The sequence below is a fragment of the Coregonus clupeaformis genome, chromosome 15 (assembly GCF_020615455.1).
Source record: "Coregonus clupeaformis isolate EN_2021a chromosome 15, ASM2061545v1, whole genome shotgun sequence".
Taxonomy (NCBI): domain Eukaryota; kingdom Metazoa; phylum Chordata; class Actinopteri; order Salmoniformes; family Salmonidae; genus Coregonus; species Coregonus clupeaformis.
Genome location: NC_059206.1, coordinates 2090321 through 2105618, shown reverse-complemented (window position 1 = coordinate 2105618; position 15298 = coordinate 2090321). Strand labels below are relative to the sequence as shown.

Genomic DNA, 15298 nt, shown 5'->3' with positions numbered 1-15298 from the left:
ACGTTGAATATCCCTTTGAGCATGGTGTAGTTATCAATACATCCAGTCAAACGGAATAGAGCTGAGCACAGGCAAAATCCTAGAGAAAAACCTGATTCCGTCTGCTTTCCAACAGACACTGGGAGACAAGTTCACCTTTCAGCAGGACAATAACCTAAAACACAAGGCCAAATATACACTGGAGTTGCTTACCAAGACAACATTGAATGTTCCAGTGGCCTAGTTACTGTTTTTGACTTAAAATCAACTTGAAAATCAATGTTAAGACTTGAAAATGGCTGGCTAGCGATGATCAACAACCAACTTGACAGAGCTTGAAGAATTAAAAAAAGAATAACGTGAATATATTGCACAATCCAAGTGTGCAAAGCTCTTAGAGACTTGCCCAGAAAGACTCACAGCTGTAACCACTGCCAAAGGTAATTCTAACATGTATTGACTCAGGGGTGTGAATAATTATGTAAATGAGATATTTCTGTATTTCATTTTCAATAAATTAGCAAAAATGTCTTGTTTTCATTTTGTTATTATGGGGTGTAGATGGGTGTGTAGATGGATGAGAGAGAAAAATATACACTACCGGTCAAAAGTTTTAGAACACCTACTCATTCAAGTTTTTTTTTTAATTTTCACTATTTTCTACATTGTAGAATAATAGTGAAGACATCAACACTATGAAAGAACACTTATGGAACCATGTAGTACCAAAAAAGTGTTAAACAAATCAAAATATATTTTATATTTGAGATTCTTCAAATAGCCACCCTTTGCCTTGATGACAGCTTTGCACACTCTTGGCATTCTTGGAATGAGTAGCTGCTGTAAAACTTTTGACCGGTAGTGTATATTTAATCAATTTTGAATTCAGGCTGTAACACAACAGAATGTGGAATAAGTCAAAAGGTATGAATACTTTCTGAAGGCACTGTTCATGTCCATAGCTTCCTCAATTACCTCGTACCCCTGCACATTGACTCGGTTTATCTTGAACTCTGCAATGTTGGAAAACGACCCTTAAGTAAGCATTTCACTGTTAGTCTACACCTGTTGTTTATGAAGAGCATGTGACAAATACATTTTGATTTAGGTTACAAAATCTAACCCACATAGCACCTAATCAGTCTGAAGCGTCTGTCACTGGTTTCCTGTATCCGCTCTCTAAAGTAGAGACAACAGGAAATAACACACTGATAAATCCAGACAGTAAGTAGATGACATGATGACAGAAAATAACGACTTTCTTGTCAAATATAACCCGATTAGTGAGTTAGTCACTGAGAAAACAAAGAATAAATGAGGAATCATATATTTTTAGTAAAGGTTCTTAGACAACTTCAGATTAAAGGTGTGCCAAAAGTATTTTACAATGTGTTTCCTTGTCAAACTATGAAGCATTAAATGCACATTGAATGAGTATGGAAATGATTCACAAGGAGATCACAAATGTCAATATATCCAAAGGTTCTCTCTGCTCTCTTTTTCAATGCATGTGACCAGCTGATCTCTTCCCCACCCCCCAGTTTCTGCTTCAGACATATTTACCAGAATAAATGTACAGAATGAATAGATTACATTTAATGTACAAAACAAAAACAGCTAAAAAAAAAGTACATTGTCATCTGGAGGATTAGATCGAAGGAGAAAGAGCATGTAGTTTAGAAACCTATAAAACCCTACACAACTTTCCACCAGGGCGCATGTTCCTGAGAAGCAAGCGATGTTGGTTGGTTATACCAAAGATGATCTATTATATTGACAAGATAGTTGAGTGTCTGCTCTAACAATGGAAAGACATGTCCTTAAAGATGGAAGACAGGCGGGAGGAGGCGAGATCATGTGGGACCATTCTAGACAATGAGAGGGCAGATATTCATGTGAACAACGGATAACGCCTATATAAAGTCGTTTTTTTCAAAGTTGCCGAAATGCCACATATCAGTGCATTCGTAACAACCTAAACATTACGAAACTTCTATTAGATCAAAAAAGCCTCAAGTAGCAAATTAGCAATTCCATTTTTTGTTTTACAAATTCGACACTCATTGACCTCCATACAAAAATTCCTCACTTCGTAGTCTTATTTTCATGGACAGATTTTGTTAATCGAACGTAGCAGGCGAAAAAGAAATGCCTGAAACTAGATCCTCTACATACTGGTCTTGACGACAAGAAAAAAACTTTGGTGAAAGGTTCTCTTCTGCACTGTCCAACCAATCCAGTAAATGTGGAGGAGGAGTTAAGATAGAGTGTCGCCCTGTCGCCTTGTTAATGTCCAAAAGCGGAAGTGTCACATGCATCTTTCCATTTCCCCTGAAAACCGGAACAACCAGTTGTTGGGGACTCAGCAGAGGCTAGGGCGGAGTAAACGCTCTCGCTTTGCCTCTTCCTCTCTGGCTATACTTTCAACAGTGCCCACACAGACCGAAGGAGCGTTACAAGATTTGTTGAAGTAGAGTTACCACATGTTTTGTGGTGTTGTCAATATTCAGACATGTATGTATTCATAAATTACTTAAACCTGACATCTGACGAGCGATAGCACTTGGCTCTAGTGTCTTACTTAGACACGTACAATCTAATTGATTGTGACAGGCTCTCGGAAAAAAAAGATTACCTTGCCCTCTCAAGCCTCAGCCTTGGAGAAGCGGCGGTAACAGGCAGCTTATCCAGACCTAATTTGTGTAAAAGATCTGTTAGCTACTGAGAATTAAGCAATGTAGGGTGCTAAATAGTTAACGTGACTAATTCGCTTTACCACAAAGCACTTTCCTTGAAAGGTTGTAATTGACGCTTTAATAGTTTCTCCCTGCTTTTAAGGTTTCTTAAAAGGTAAACAATGCCATGCCAGATTCAATGCAATGCCATTAAGATTTTCCATGATGGAACACTTTTGGCGACAAAATAGCTATGCGTAATTACGCGTAGATTCCAGTATAATGGCAATGGTTAGCGTGTGTTGAAATAGGAACTCTATCCAAGTAGCATTACGAACATCTGCTAACGTTACTCAGCAGTAACGTGATAGGCTATTAAATTACCTCACTTCTGACCGGGGCAATATTTGAAGCACAATTTGCCTAGTCCAACAGACACCACAAAAACCACTACATAGGCTAGTGAAAAATTAAGATTCACTTTTGGAAATGGTCACTGTACAAATAAAAAATAAACCACTGGTTCATACTCACTTGTTTTTATCGGTGCTCATTCTGCTGGAGTTTTGTCCAGCTTTTCCTCGGGGATGACTCCAGAAAACTGAAGCCGACGTCCCAATCGCCTTGCTCAATGAAATCAAGAAAGTTGTTGATATTTGTTTCAAAACAATGCGTGCATAAGCTGTTTTACACGAAACTATGTATTAACGTTGATCTCACTCCATTGAGCAACTCTGTCCTGCCTTTGAGAATAAATAATAATCTCTCAAAGAAAAGTTCTTAAAATGCGTATACAACTATCTGGCAGGAATCAGTGCTATTTCATCCGTTCTACAAACTATATAGAAACTGACTTTTTGATTATGTATACCGCGATAGCTTTTATCACACCATTCTAAGTAAATCTTCGAAGTTTCGCGATCGTTGTCGTATTTCGCTGCGCGTGTCTGAAGAAGCTCTCTGAGTGCAGCGTGTCTTTTCCCATTTTTTAAAGTTCCATCCCTCTTTCAACGTCACGCCACAAGTGGGAGGTAGAGGTCAAAAAGTTAGAGATATGGGCTCAACTGGATTTCTAGTTATCATACATCTTTCCAATAATTAATTTGTCAGCAGCACGGTGTTCAAAAAAAAAAAGTCAAGGTGAAACTGATGTCTAGGCCTATGTTTACTTTCTAAACAAATGCATTGTAGGTCAACATTCCAAGTCCTATTCATAGCCTAATAAGGTTTTATTATAACATTTGATTTGATAAATGTCCAAGATATAGGCCACATTACACTTTTTTTTGTTGATAAATAGGCTAATGATTAATAAATGTGATTAATAAAATAATCCAGTACTTTGAGTTAGATATTGCTATTTCTACTATTTCTTTTAACTTTTTGGATTATGTGTGTATTGTTATTGTATTGCTAAATATCAGTGGATGCTGGTGGGAGGAGCTGGTTTCCATATGTGTGATGTGTTTGATACCGTTCCATGGACTCCATTCCAGCCATTACAATGAGCCCGTCCTCCTATAGCTCCTCCCACCAGCCTCCACTGCTAGATATCATTACACTGTTGGAGCAAGAAACATAAGCATTTCGCTGCACCTGCAATGATGTCTGCAAATCTGTGTATGCGAACAAAAAACGTTTATTTGACAAATCTTTGGCAAACCAAGAACTGCACTAAACTACCTGCACTCAAAGCTCATCTATATTTCATGCACATGATAGGTCTATTTTACAGGTACACGTTTACACCTGTGACTGCCTCTTTTATTGCGTAGATTACAGGCAGTTTGCTGCTTAATCACGAGGGCCCGCTTGTTCAAGGCTCTTCGCCGCCTGTCTGATCATCAACTAAATTCTAAGTAAATTGGTAATAACAGATTGGTTTGCAATTTAACACTGCCAGCGGCACCTTGCTCAGCCTATAGAGCTCACAGACCCTTCAGACCAGGTAGTTGAGTATAGCTCCATCTTCTGGGCATATGCTATGCACTTCAGGTAGGCTTTGCAGGGACCTACTGGGAATGTTTCCTCAAGAATCACACAAAACGTCCCTAGGGTCATGAAAGTGAAACCAAGCTATACAAAGTCATTATAGTACCCATGCAGGTCAATACATTTAAAAGGCTTTAAAAATATAATATAAAAATCATCAGGGGCGCAACTTTGGTTTGAGAAGGGGGGGCATAATTATAATTGTAATTATTGCATTTTTTTTTAATCCAGTCTGATATACTCTTCAAACAGCCTACCCAACCTCTCGGAGGCATCCGCATGGTCCTAAAGCACACCGTTGCCTCGTTTTGTATCACATTCCAATGATAAGACTGGGGGTGGACAAAAATGCAATTTAAGACATCCCCCCCCCAGTGAAAGTTGCGCCCCTGAAAATCATTGACATCATTAATTGCAAAACAGCGTCAAAGACAGTGTCACTTTGTTTGACAGGTTCCACGTCTCCTCACTGGCTCCCCTCCAGGGCAAACTGTGATGGTCATCTGCTGATGTTTACAAGGTACTGAGAAACTCTATGACCTGGATGAAAAGCACACAATAAGCTGTTAGCACATAATGAATATGGATATTAACGTCAGTGTAATTAGTGTTTCAGGTCAGTGCAATCATTTGATGTGGATACAATGTGGAGCAATGCTTGGATGTGCGAAAGAATGACAGTACTGCAACTGGACAGGAAGTGCAAGAATAATTCACATCAATAACCACGTCTCCCATCCACAGTTTTCATGCGAGTAACGTCATACCTTATAAATAAAAAAATTCCGTGGTGGAATCTTTTTGTGTCTGTAAAATTAATTATGTGCGAAATGGCGGTGAAAACGCAGATATTGATATAATAACCATCATATCGAAGTGGATTTAGTGTCACGCGATGATATGGTGTGTGGTCCTCCTACTACGACTTGGGAAACCATGCAGTTTATTAGGCTACAGATGAAATTATGATGAACTGAACACAGGGTGGTGAAAGTGCACGGTGATGAGCTTGATGCTGCTTTCCAATAAGTATCTAGGGTCTTATTCTGGTGACATGATGATCGATGCTTGACACTCTTTCGACAAATAAAATTATTCTCGATCTTTATCCATAATAATCGAATAATGTAGACTAGCCTTCCAGCACAGCCAACCCGCACTGTATCTGCCAGCTGTTGGCTAAAGCGGACGTGGCAAAACCAGAATAGGCACATTTGCTATTTAAGGTAGCAGTTTTTGTGACAAAACTATCCGTTGAATTTACCTTTTGATTTTTATTCGGTACATGAAAACTTAAGCGAAAAAGTACATTTTGTGTGCACTGACATCACGCACTGATTTTTATCTGCAGCAAGTCCATTTGTCTCTTGGGCTCAAACTAGACATACAAATGCTCCTGTTGACTGAGCCTCCTTCAGAGCGCTAATAAACAAATGTACAGAATTGATCAGGAAGTCCAAATCAGATTTCTATCTAAATGCAGTCACAGAGAACCTAAACAACCCTACCTAGTTCTGGAAGATAATCAAATCAGTGTCAGTTTCTAATTTGTCCTCTGGCCTTCCTGACCATTTAATGATGGATTCTAATGAAGTGAAGGATAAAGCCAATATTGTAGGGTTTTTTAACAAGCACTTCATATCTGCTGGCTCAGTTTTTGATAATGGTGGGGCTCAGGCCTCTAATGTAAGCTCTGTTACAGTAAACTATGATATAGGCCCTCATGTGAACCATTTTAACTTTGAGCCTGTTTATTAAGCTGAGGTCTATAAAGAACTAAAGGGAATAGACACTCAAAAGTCTGCAGGTCCAGACAACCTGGATCCCTCTTAAAGATAGCAGCTGGTATTATTACTGAACCTGTGGCTCACATTTTCAACTTGAGTCTCTTGACCAATTCCATACCCAGCATTTGGAAATCAGCTTATGTCCTCCCACTGCTAAAGGGTGGAGATCCCTCAGATGCTAATAACTATTGCCCTTTCTCCAAACTCCCTATCTGTAACGATCCCGGCAGTCTGAGTCGGGTCCTGTCTGTGGACTAGTTTTTCTGCTCGGGATCTCCAGTTTCCCGAGGGTTCTGGAACGCTCCGGGGAGCTCTCTTGATTTCCGCACCTGCATCCCATCAGCAATCTGCACACCTGGTCCTGATCATCACCCTTCTTAGGCTCTGGCCTAACATCCATTCCCTGCCGGATCGTTAGCCATGAACAGTAGGTTTACCAGAGTATCAGTCTTAGAGCTTCTAGCGTTAGTTTTGTTGTTTTTGCACCTTGTTGGTTTGTTGTTTACTTACCTCCGTTTTGTTCCATCTGCAGTCACTCGTCCGGAACCTTCATCCAACCTCTGCCTGGTGGTCGGCGGCTGCCGAGCCATGATGGGATCAACCACTGCACCCCCAACAACTAATCAACGCCGCCCGCTCTGTTCCCTGGATTATTCAGCATCACTCTTGAATTTGTAAATAAACACTCACCTTCGTTTCAACTTACCTTGTCCTGGTCTGCTTCTGGGTTCTGGCTTTGTAACTCGTGACAGAACGATCCGGCCAGTAATGAACCCAGCGGACCTGGACTCTGTTCGCCATGCCATTACCCATCAGGAGAAGATGTTGGGCCATCATAGCACGGTACTACAGGAGATCGCGTTGTCAGTTCGGAACCTTTCTACCGGTCTGACGGAGGTCCAGAACCAACGCAAGTTTCCGGTGGAGGATCCACTACCGGTTTCACCCATCTCGCCTGCCGCTTCTGGAGCTGTGTCCTTCCGTGAGCCCAAGGTTCCGACGCCGGATAAATATGAGGGGGAGCTGGGAAGATGCCGTTCCTTCCTTATGCAGTGTGGATTAGTGTTCGATCTACAGCCCTACTCTTATGCCACAGACAAGGCTAGGATAGCCTTTGTGATTGAGTTGCTGCGTGGTCGAGCGCTGGAGTGGGCTTCAGCCGTTTGGGAACGACAGGATCCCTGCATGGCTTCATACCAGGGGTTCACGGCCGAGATGAGGAAGCTCTTCGACCATTCCGTCCGAGGGAGGGACGCAGCTAGGCGCCTGTTTTCGCTTCGCCAAGGAACTCGCAGCGTGGCCGACTTCGTGATCGAGTTCAAGACGTTGGCTGTGGAGAGTGGGTGGAATGAGGAGTCTCTGCAAGCGGCCTTTTACCAGGGTCTGTCGGAGCAGCTCAAGGATGAGTTGATCTCCTATCCGGAGCCTAGTGACCTGGACAGCTTGGTAGCCTTGTCTATTCGGGTGGATAATCGAGTCCGAGAGCGAAGGAGGGAGAAGCAATGGGGTCCGTCCAATCGATCAGCTTCTCAGTTCCCAGTCGGGTCGGGTGGTGGACCAGAACACGTCGATCATTCTCCACCACAAAGGATTAGTGGAGAGGTCCTCTCTTCCGATTCTGAACCCATGCAAGTGGGGCGGCACGGGTTAACCAAGGAGGAGCGTCAACATAGACGTAAGACCAACTGCTGCCTCTACTGTGGTAGCTCGGGACATTACATCTCCACTTGTTCTCGGCGGTCGTCAAACTGCCCGGCTCGCTAAAGTTGGGAGGACTTTTAGCGAGCCAGTTTCAACCTCTCAGTACCTCTGTCAGACCCCGTTTCCCGGCTACCCTTGTGAACAGGAATCAGAGCTTAGCGATTAACGCTTTTATCGATTCAGGTGCCGATGGAAGCTTTCTTGATGCCGAGTTGGTGGAACAGCTGGGGCTTTCCAAGGAGCAATTGCCGGAAGCCATTGAAGCGACCACTCTGAACGGCAGTAGTCTGGCACGTATCACGATGAGGACTGAACCGGTTAAGATGCTGTTGTCGGGGAATCATTCGGAGATGATTTCATTCTTCATTCTGCCGTCTTCCCATGTTCCTCTGGTCCTTGGATACCCCTGGCTGAAGGAACACAATCCCACGTTCGATTGGGTGACGGGCAAGGTAACGAGTTGGAGCCTTGATTGTCATGCTAACTGTCTCAAGACTGCCTGTCCCCATTCGGTTCCCAGTCAGGTGATTGAGGCTAAACCCCCAGATTTGTCCCTGGTTCCCGAGACATATCACGATTTGGGGGAAGTGTTCAGTAAGCAGAAGGCTCTGTCACTCCCTCCCCACCGACCATATGATTGTGCCATCAACCTGTTCCCTGGAGCTGTCTACCCCAAGGGAAGGTTATACAGTATCTCCCGCCCTGAACGTGAGGCTTTGGAGACCTACATCAAGGAGTCCCTAGCTGCTGGTCTCGTTCGTCCCTCGTCATCACCCCCTGGGGGCAGGATTCTTCTTTGTGGGTAAGAAGGATGGCTCTCTTCGACCGTGTATTGATTATCGGGGGTTGAATGACATCACGGTCAAGAACAAGTATCCCCTGCCCTTGATGAGTTCTGCCTTCGACTCCTTACAGGGTGCTACGGTGTTCACCAAGCTAGACCTACGCAATGCGTATCACATGGCCCGGATCAGAGAGGGAGACGAGTGGTTGACGGGTTTCAATACACCGATGGGTCACTTCGAGTATCAGGTGATGCCGTTTGGACTGACCAATGCGCCAGCGGTATTCCAGAGTATGGTGAACGACGTCCTGAGAGATATGATCGGTCTCTTTGTGTTTGTTTACCTGGATGACATTCTGATCTTCTCGAAGGAACCTTCCGACCACGTCCAGCATGTCCGGCAGGTTCTGCAGCGATTGTTGGAGAATCGCCTGTTCGTGAAGGCCGAGAAGTGCGAGTTTCACGCCCACACGACATCCTTTCTCGGGTACATCATCTCCAGGGGAGAGATTAGGATGGACCAGGAGAAGGTTAGAGCGGTTCTGGAATGGGCCCAGCCCGGTACGAGATTGCAGCTCCAGAGATTTTTGGGGTTTGCGAATTTCTACCGCAGATTCATCCGGGATTACAGCCGTGTGGCCGCTCCGTTAACTGCCTTGACTTCCAGTATCAGGAGCTTCAAGTGGAATCCGGAGGCGGATCGAGCGTTTCTGGATTTGAAGAGGCGGTTCACCAACGCACCGATTCTCTCTCAACCGGACACGGCCCGTCAGTTCGTCGTTGAAGTGGACGCGCGTCTGATGTGGGAGTTGGCGCCATCCTGTCGCAGCGATGCTCCACGGACAGTAAACTCCATCCCTGCGCCTACTACTCTCGTCGCCTTTCGCCTGCGGAGAGGAATTACGATGTGGGTAACCGGGAGCTTCTCGCGGTGAAACTTGCCTTGGAGGAGTGGCGCCACTGGTTGGAGGGGGCGGAGCAACCGTTTATTGTCTGGACTGACCACAAGAATCTTGCTTACGTGCAATCGGCTAGACGTCTCAACTCCCGTCAGGCCAGGTGGTCGTTGTTTTTCGGACGATTCAATTTTTCCCTGACGTTCCGACCTGGATCTAAGAACGGCAAGGCGGACGCCTTGTCTCGGATGTTCTCCAAGACGGAGGAGAGTGGGTCCAAGACCGAGACAATTCTCCCCGGAACTGCGTCGTGGGAGCTGTTAGGTGGAAGATTGAGGAGGAGGTGATGGCGGCTCTTCGGACGCAGCCCGGTCCCGGTAACGGTCCACCCGGTCGGTTGTTTGTGCCTGAGTCGGTTCGTCCCTGCGGTCCTCAAATGGTCCCACGCCAGCAAGATGGCTTGTCACCCTGGCGTGGCTCGGACGATGGCGTTTCTTCGCAGACGTTTTTGGTGGCCTGCCATGGCCGAGGATACTCGGGGTTATGTTGCTGCCTGTCCAGTGTGTGCGCAGAATAAGGGTACCAATCGGCCCAGCTCTGGACTACTTCACCCCCTTCCTATTCCCCGGCGACCATGGTCGCATCTGGCCCTGGACTTTGTCACTGGGTTGCCCGCTTCTGAGGGGAACACGGTCGTTCTGACTATCGTGGACAGATTCAGCAAGTTCGCCCACTTTGTGCCAATTGCCAAGCTTCCCTCTGCCTCGGAGACGTCCGAGATCCTGGTTAGGGAGGTTTTCAGGGTCCACGGGTTGCCCAGTGATATCGTTTCCGACCGTGGCCCTCAGTTTACCTCTGCTGTCTGGAAGTCCTTCTGTTTGGCCATTGGAGCTACAGTCAGTCTCACATCTGGTTTTCACCCCCAATCTAATGGTCAGGCGGAGAGAGCCAACCAGAAGATGGAATCCACGCTACGCTGCCTGGCCTCTTCCAACCCCACCTCCTGGGTCTCTCAGTTGCCTTGGGTTGAGTATGCCCACAATACTCTCCCTACATCTGCCACTGGGATGTCTCCCTTCCAGTGCCTGTATGGCTACCAACCTCCCTTGTTCCCTTCTCAGGAGAAGGAGCTCTCAGTGCCTTCTGTTCAGGCCCATATTCGTCGTTGCCACCGGACCTGGCATCGGGCCAGAAAGGCACTCCTTAGAGTTTCGGACCGGTATCAGCTCCAGGCGAATCGTCGCCGGATCCCCGCTCCCACCTACACCATCGGAGATAGGGTCTGGTTGGCTACACGGGATCTTCCTTTACGGACTGAGTCTAGGAAGTTGTTACCGAAGTTCATTGGTCCGTTTGTGGTGGAGAAGGTGATCAATCCGGTGGCAGTTCGACTCAAACTCCCGAGGACGCTCAGAGTCCATCCCACCTTTCATGTCTCCTGCCTCAAGCCTGTTTTCCTCAGTCCTCTGTTGCCTCCTCCGCCTCCTCCTCCTCCTCCTCGGATGATCGGAGGTGGTCCTGCCTACACGGTGCGACGCATCATGGATTCCAGACGGCGGGGCCGGGGTTTCCAGTATCTCGTGGACTGGGAGGGGTATGGTCCTGAGGAGAGGAGTTGGATTCCGCGGCGACAGATCCTAGATGCTGACCTCATCCGTGACTTCTACCGCCTCCATCCTGGCGCTCCGGGGAGTCCGCCCGGTGGCGTTGCGTCGGAGGGGGGTACTGTAACGATCCCGGCAGTCTGAGTCGGGTCCTGTCTGTGGACTAGTTTTTCTGCTCGGGATCTCCAGTTTCCCGAGGGTTCTGGAACGCTCCGGGGAGCTCTCTTGATTTCCGCACCTGCATCCCATCAGCAATCTGCACACCTGGTCCTGATCATCACCCTTCTTAGGCTCTGGCCTAACATCCATTCCCTGCCGGATCGTTAGCCATGAACAGTAGGTTTACCAGAGTATCAGTCTTAGAGCTTCTAGCGTTAGTTTTGTTGTTTTTGCACCTTGTTGGTTTGTTGTTTACTTACCTCCGTTTTGTTCCATCTGCAGTCACTCGTCCGGAACCTTCATCCAACCTCTGCCTGGTGGTCGGCGGCTGCCGAGCCATGATGGGATCAACCACTGCACCCCCAACAACTAATCAACGCCGCCCGCTCTGTTCCCTGGATTATTCAGCATCACTCTTGAATTTGTAAATAAACACTCACCTTCGTTTCAACTTACCTTGTCCTGGTCTGCTTCTGGGTTCTGGCTTTGTAACTCGTGACACTATCCTGGCCAAAGTCTATGAATCCCTAGTGAACTCACAGTAAAAAAACTTCTTAATTGATTATAACATACTGAGCGGGGTTCAGTCTGGCTTTAGATTGGGGCACAGCACCACAACTGCAGCTATGGCAGTGGCAAATGACATCATACATTCACTTGATAAAAAGCAACATTGTGCTGCTCTGTTTGTTGATTTATCAAAGGCATTTGATTCAGTTGAACATGAATTGTTGCTAGCTAGACTCAGTAACATTGGTCTCAGTGAAGGGGCGGTAAATTGGTTTAGGAACTATCTTTCTGACAGAACACAATGTGTATATGCTGACAATCACAAGTCTAGCTTTCTTGAGATGAATAGTGTGCCCCAGGGTTCCATTTTAGCTCCTGTGTTCTCAATTTCTATTAATGATTTGGGAAATGGGATGCAACCAGCAAAGTTGCATCTATATGCAGTTGATACTGTCATATATTCATGTGCTCCTTCTCTGGTTCAGGCTGTTGAAGAGCTCCAGACTGCTTTTCAGTCACTGCAGGCCTCCCTTTATGGTCTACAACGGGTCTTGAATGTACAAAAAAGTAATGACCTTAACCAGAGCTCGCACTCAGCCAGATAGGGTTAGCATTGTCACATCTGGTGACTTATCCATTGAAAAAAGTGTCATCCTACAAATACCTAGGTATATGGTTGGATGACAAGTTGTCCTTTAAAGGTCATATGGATAATTTTGTGAGGAAGCTTAAATTGAAATTGGGTTTTTATTAACGTAATAACGCTTGCTTCCCGCTTATGGCTAGAAAGAAGCTTGTTCAGGCCACTTTTCTCTCTGTAATTGATTATGGTGACCTGTTGTATATGCATGCAGCCTCCTCTGTCTTACAGGGACTGGACTCTGTTTATCATGCATCCTTGCGCTTTATTACAAATGCCAAGTCACTCACCCACCATTGCACCTTGTACCAAATGTTGGGTTGGACCTCACTTTATATGCGCAGAAAGCTACATTTGTATGTGTTCGTCTACAAAGCCCTTTTGGGTAAACTCCCTCTTTACCTCTGTAGTCTGGTCTCCTTCACCACCAGCAGTTACCATACCCGGTCTGTTAGGTGGTTGCTACTTAAAGTCCCCAGGACATTTACAGTATTCGGCTAGACTGTCTTCTCGTCTTGTGCACCAGAGGCATGGAATAGACTACAATCCATGCTTCATCTAGATATGTTAGTGCCACTGAATGAATTTACATTTTTAATGGGAGACTCTGTTACAGAGGAGTGTAAATGCTTATTTTGGGCTGGATCATGTTGTTGAATTGTATTGTTGTATGTTTAATTCTGTAATGTATTGATTGTTGCTGCCTTCTTGGCCAGGTTGTCACGACTTCCTCCGAAGCTGCCTCCTCTCCTGGTTCGGGCAGGCTTCGGCATTCGTCGTCACCGACCTTCTAGCCACTGCCGCTCCTCATCTCATCATTCGATTTGTTTTGTCTTGTTTATTACACACTCCTGGTTCATAGCCCCTCATTAGTATGTGTATAAGTGTTCCCTCTGCCCCCTTGTCCTTGTGGGTGATTGTTTATTGTGAGGAGAGTGTAGCTCGGTTGAGCGCCGTGTACTTTGTATTGCCGGGGTATATTTTCCCCATGTGCCTGTTTGGTTCCAGTGCGCCTGTTTTGCGCACTGGACTGTTTGACGCATTTCTGTGTAACTCTGTATTCCGGAATAAACTCTGTATTCTGTGATTTACCCTCCTGCGCCTGACTCCTTCAAATCACCCATCACACAGGTCTCCCTTGAAAAAGAGACTATGGGTCTCAATGGGCCATTCCTGGTTAAATAAATAAAATACAATTTGGTATTATTACAAATATTTCTGATTGAATTTAATAATCTAGTTAAGACATTATCCATAGTTAATAATACAAAGAATGACATGTTCTTGAGTCATTATGAGATTTTTTCTGAGTGAATACAATTGCCCTTTTTCTTTCTGTTTTGTATGTGTTTAAAGTCTCTTCTTGTTTTTACCTGTGTGGTTTGTTTTGCATTAGACATGTTTGATGTAGCGATGTAAATTGTTGATTGCTGGTAATTTGTATTTTTTTAAATTATACAAAAAAAGCAAGTCCATTTGGTGGAAACAAACCACTGGTTGAAAAAATTCTAGAATATTTGCATGAAAATCTTTCGCCAATTGAATGGAAACCTAGCTAATGTTTGTGTGTGTGTGTCTAACTAATGGCTTTTTGTGATATCAGCATAGCATTGGTGTTTACCCTCAACATGAAACAGCAACATTAGCAGCTCTTCGGGACTAATTTCCATAAGTGAAACGTATGTAGTCGTCTTTTGCCGCGTTCACGTACTATACATTCTGAAATTTCCGACTTGCTAACTGGTTGTAGTTATAAATGTGCCACGTTCAACCAGTTAGCAAGTTGGGAATTTCAGTTTCCTGGTTCCGACTAGCACATTTATCAACATCCCTGTACTAATAAGGAAGACTGACGTCGAAACGTGTCACCTGTTCAGTGGCGACCCGTCAATCAGGGCTGGTTTGGCAGAGCCCCACCTGTTTTGAGCCCCACCTGCCCCACCTGTTTTGCATGTTATTTTGGCATTAATAAAAAATAATTGAGTTAATAAAGCCACATACAAACATGGTCTTTTTTTTGCTTTCATGAGTAAGGCAGCTCCAAAATGCAGGTGTTTCAGCCTAGCTCAGTGTTTCTGTGGTGGTGGGTCAGCCAGCGGAAAATACAGAGCTTAGGGGTTGGTAATGTTCTTGAGTTGTGCCGTGATTGGCTCAGTGTTCTGTCACTCATGGGGACACTATGTCGCCTAATCTACGGGTAGAGCAAAACAATTCAAGCCCCTTGGGTGCTGCCATAGATTTGTTTTGGTCATTGTTTTTCTTTGTAAGCCCTTCTCATCCCTCTACCAATAACTCAACTGTAGTCAGTGATAACAGGATGTTTTTCACTACTGCCCCCCAAACAGCATGTTTTCTTAACAAAAATACCAGCTAAATATAGTCACATCTAGGTACTTAGAGATACGGGCTCTGCTGTATTTCTAGTTACCACACATCCTTCCAATAGTTCATTTGTCAGCAGCACGGTGTAAAAAACAAACAAAAAACTCATGGTGAAACTGATGTGTAGGCCTATCTGTTTACTTTCTAAACAAATTAATTATAGGTCAACATTCCAAGGCCTATTGATAA

The 15298-nt window shown here is 45.0% G+C and overlaps 1 protein-coding gene and 1 long non-coding RNA gene across 4 annotated transcripts in view; one reads left to right on the top strand and one right to left on the bottom strand.

The window, feature by feature from the left end:
• LOC121582147 (electrogenic sodium bicarbonate cotransporter 1) overlaps positions 1–3625 on the bottom strand; it is a 106293-nt gene extending 102668 nt beyond the window's left edge. For 2 of the 3 annotated variants that reach the window (XM_041897759.2, XM_045224946.1), the window contains exon 1: positions 3189–3625. In XM_041897759.2, coding sequence (XP_041753693.2) covers positions 3189–3208 — 20 coding nt within the window. In that variant the 5' untranslated portion in view covers positions 3209–3625. The remainder of the gene's footprint in view (positions 1–3188) is intronic. The other variant, XM_041897762.2, reaches the window with a different exon arrangement.
• Positions 2269–13481, top strand: LOC121582149. Its single transcript, XR_006003319.1, has 3 exons — positions 2269–2493; positions 5100–5166; positions 13444–13481. It is a non-coding gene; the product is annotated as an uncharacterized LOC121582149 (long non-coding RNA).
• The last annotated feature ends 1817 nt before the right edge of the window (positions 13482–15298 follow it).